The sequence below is a fragment of the Microtus ochrogaster genome, unplaced genomic scaffold, assembly GCF_000317375.1.
Source record: "Microtus ochrogaster isolate Prairie Vole_2 unplaced genomic scaffold, MicOch1.0 UNK8, whole genome shotgun sequence".
Taxonomy (NCBI): Eukaryota; Metazoa; Chordata; class Mammalia; order Rodentia; family Cricetidae; genus Microtus; species Microtus ochrogaster.
Window position 1 is genome coordinate 4,388,803 of NW_004949106.1, and position 3,497 is coordinate 4,392,299.

At 50.2% G+C, this 3,497-nt stretch overlaps 1 protein-coding gene across 1 annotated transcript in view; it reads right to left on the reverse strand.

Moving 5' to 3' along the window:
• Ccdc150 (coiled-coil domain containing 150) overlaps positions 1 to 3,497 on the reverse strand; it is a 71,242-nt gene that overhangs the window by 57,808 nt on the left and 9,937 nt on the right. Inside the window, exons 3-4 of the mRNA XM_005366420.2 lie at positions 609 to 829; positions 335 to 498 (exon numbers count right to left, since the gene is read on the reverse strand). Of these exons, the coding sequence (XP_005366477.1) occupies positions 335 to 498; positions 609 to 829 (385 nt within the window). The remainder of the gene's footprint in view (positions 1 to 334; positions 499 to 608; positions 830 to 3,497) is intronic.

Genomic DNA, 3,497 nt, shown 5'->3' on the forward strand with positions numbered 1-3,497 from the left:
GAGTCACTACACAAGTGCTGTGGCTGCTTTTTGTGTCTGGGATGCATTTAAAAAGGTATAGACCACCACTACCTTTTTCCTATTCAGTCTGTCATGTTTTGCCTCCCCAAATACCATCAGCTCTTAAAGAGGACAGAATCTAGATGGTTACTGTCTTCTATACACAGCAAGGGGTCTAGGAGCAACACAGAAAAGACTCACTAACGGACCTTAGCAGTGCAGACAAATCTCAGACGTCGAGAACCGACCATCACTATCGTCCATTGGTAATCCAGCTTTGTGGTGCTGTTGCCTCTGCCGGGGCAGCCGCACTGGAGGACACTGAACAACAAACCTTTGTCTCAGTGGCCGCCAATGTCTGGACTTCATCTTGTGCCGTGTCCTCTTCCTCCTGGACGTCTTTCAGCTGCTGGCGCAGATTCAACACTTCCAGGTGCAGCAGCTTCAGGTCCGTGGTGTGCTCCTCCTGGATCGTGTTCAGCTGATCCTTCAGAAAAGCTGGGCACGGCACAGAGGGCAGAGCAGCAAGGTGAATAGAGGCACGGGAGGCACAAAACCGGCAAGGGCTGCACAGCGCCAAGTTCCCTGCAACCCTCTTCTAGCCGTACCTGTTTTCTGCGGATTCAGTTCCTTTTCAGTTTGTAGATGAAAGATGTTCCTCTTCAAGGACTCGATGAGGTTTTCCAAATGGCACATTCGATTCACCAGGAACTCACAGTTCTTCCATGACAGACTTGTTTTTTCTGGAAGAGTTACTTCACTCGGGATAGGACAGATGACCTTCTGGCTGGCAGGGTCTTCGAAAGAGTTTGAAGTTTTAAACTGACCTCTGAAAAAGCACCCCAAAAGAATATTACATGATGCAGTTTCCCCTGCGGTAAGACCAGTCATCTGAGCCGAGGGAGCCTTTCTAGTTAGAAGGGCAGTGGCCCCGCAGCATGGGAGAATTGAGGCTCCTGCCTCCTTCAGACAGGAGTGCAACCCATGACCATCTGCACGCTGATCGGCTCTTTCTGAGAGAGTGTCGGGAATAAGACAGGACCCTCCAGGCTAGGCAGTGATAACTACCCACCCTGGACGGATGGAGAAGGCGGAGGCACCACTAGCCGCAGCCCCACCCAGGCGTGCACTGGACAACCAGGGCAAATCTCTGACTTCCCAGTTTCCCTAACGGCAGAGGACAGAAGCAGGTGGAAGACATCACCCTAACTCTTCCGTTCCCAAAGGGCTGGGCCCTGAATTCTCCTGGCCGCATGAACAAAGGGATTAAGGATGTGCATGCCACTTGACCACAGGACAAAAATGTCAGCTCTATAAATATGCACACTTCAGAACTTGATTCCCCAGGAAGAAGATCCTAAAAGGGGTTTCCCAGAGTCCTCTCCTGCTGCTGCTGCTGACAAGTGGGTTAAGAAGACTAAGAAATGGGGTTCTAGGGCCTACAAAGGTCAGCACTTCCCAGTCTTCCCTCCAGTTTATTTTTAGAACTACCAACGTAGCTAAGGAGGGGCTAGTCAGCGGCTGAATGCCCTGTGAAGGACGGCACCCCAATTCTCCTAGCTCTCTCAGTGGAAGGGAAGGAGCACCGGAGAGTCCGTAGGTCGCTCCACCAACAGGCTGTTGTAACCAGGAGTGCAAGCACATCCGGAGTCTCCACTTCTAGGTATCCTAGCTGACCAGGGGCTAGCACACGTAGCTCCTTGATGTGGGATTCCCCTCTGTATGCTGTGAATATGTTTTACTACCATTGGTCAATAAAAGAGGCGGCTTTGGGCCTACGGCAGCATAGAGTAGGGCAAGGCGGGAATTCCAAGCAGTTAGGGGAGGAGAGAGTAGGCGGAGTCAAAGAGAAGCCATGCAGCCGCTGCAGGAGACAGCCACCAGACACCGGATGGAACCTTACCTGTAGGCCACATCCACATGGTAATACACATATTAATAGAAATGGGCGAATTTAAGATATAAGAGCTAGCCAATAAGAAGCATGAGCTAATAGGCCAAGCCGTGTTGTAATAACACACTTTCTGTGTGGTTATTTCGGGTATGGGAAACTAATGAGCAGTCTCTGCCTACGGCTCCTGGTTTCTGTATTATAGGACGTCTCTGCACACACCTCGGTGACCTGGCTTCCAGATAACTTGCTTGGGGAAGTGCAGTGGTTTAAATAGGTGTGGCTCCTATTTAATTTCATTTAAATTCTATTTAAATGTATGTGGCTCCTTGGCCTAGAGGGAGTGGCACTATCAGGGGGTGTGGCCTTGTTGGAGGAAGCACAGCGGTCTCCAATGCTCAGGCTACACCAGTGTGGGAGTCAGCTCACTCCCTCCTGCCTGCAGATCCCCGATGCAGAACTCTGGGCTCCTCCAGCGCCATCCCTGTCTCAATGATAATGGACTGAACTTCTGAAACCAGAAGCCAGTACCAATGAAATGTTTTCTTTTGGAAGAGTCGCCGTGGCCATATTGTCTCTTCACAGCAATAGAAGCCCTGACTCAGACAGAAGTTGGTACCAGGGACTGGGGTATTGCTGTGAAAGAATGAGGACCTTGGGAGTTTGGATTAGATAAGCAGTTAAACACTTTAGTGGGGCTTAGTGGGCCTCCAGTAGAAAGAGGGGAGACAGTGGTGCTGAGGATGATTTGAACTGGGGGGGGCTAGCTCAAGAGGTTTCGGAGGAGAAGAATTTTACTATGTTGCCTGGAGAGGTGATGTTTTGGTGAAGAATGTGTCTGCATGTTGCCCTTGTTAGAAGACTCTTCCTGAGGCTGAAGTGGAGAGGTTTGGATTAGTTCGTTGGCAGAGGAAATCTCAAAACAGACTAGACTCTGCTGTGTGGTTAATAACCAATGTGTTAGCTCTAATGAAGATTTATAAGGAAAAAAAAAGCGGGCTGAGCAAGTTAAAATACAAAACGTACAGACTGAAGGAAAAGGGTCACCGGGAAGCAGAATGAAGCTAAGTCCCGTGTTCACGGAGGAAAACAGACTGAGAAATGGAATACAAAGAACAGCTTAGATCAGGTGTGATGGCGCACACCTGTAATCCCATTCCTCAGAGGCTGGCCTGAGCCTCAGGCACCCTCGTCCTCAGAGAAGTTTCAAGAAGGCCTAGTTTAGGTGGTGAAGGAAACCACCAAACACAAAAAGCTGGTGAGAATGTCAATGAGCAGGGAAATCACGTTCCCGCCCCAGCAAGCGCAGAGCCTGGCAGCTTTGGCCGTGTGGTTCTGGCTTTAGAGTTAAGGGTGGAAGAAAGGGGTCATGGAATCTTCTTCCTCAACTCAGGAAAGCTGCTGAGGCCAGGCATGTCGGGGGGGTTCTGCATGGAGGCCGTGAGAGGCCCCTGTGTGAAGCTGTGAGGGAAACCTGGACCGGCTGCACAAAGGTGCATATGCCTTACTATTAGCAAGTCACAAAAACGTCGAGCAATACAGGGCGGGGGGGAGGGGGAGTTCTGTAATGGTTTCTCATTCTAAGGCATGGAATAGTTAAGGATTT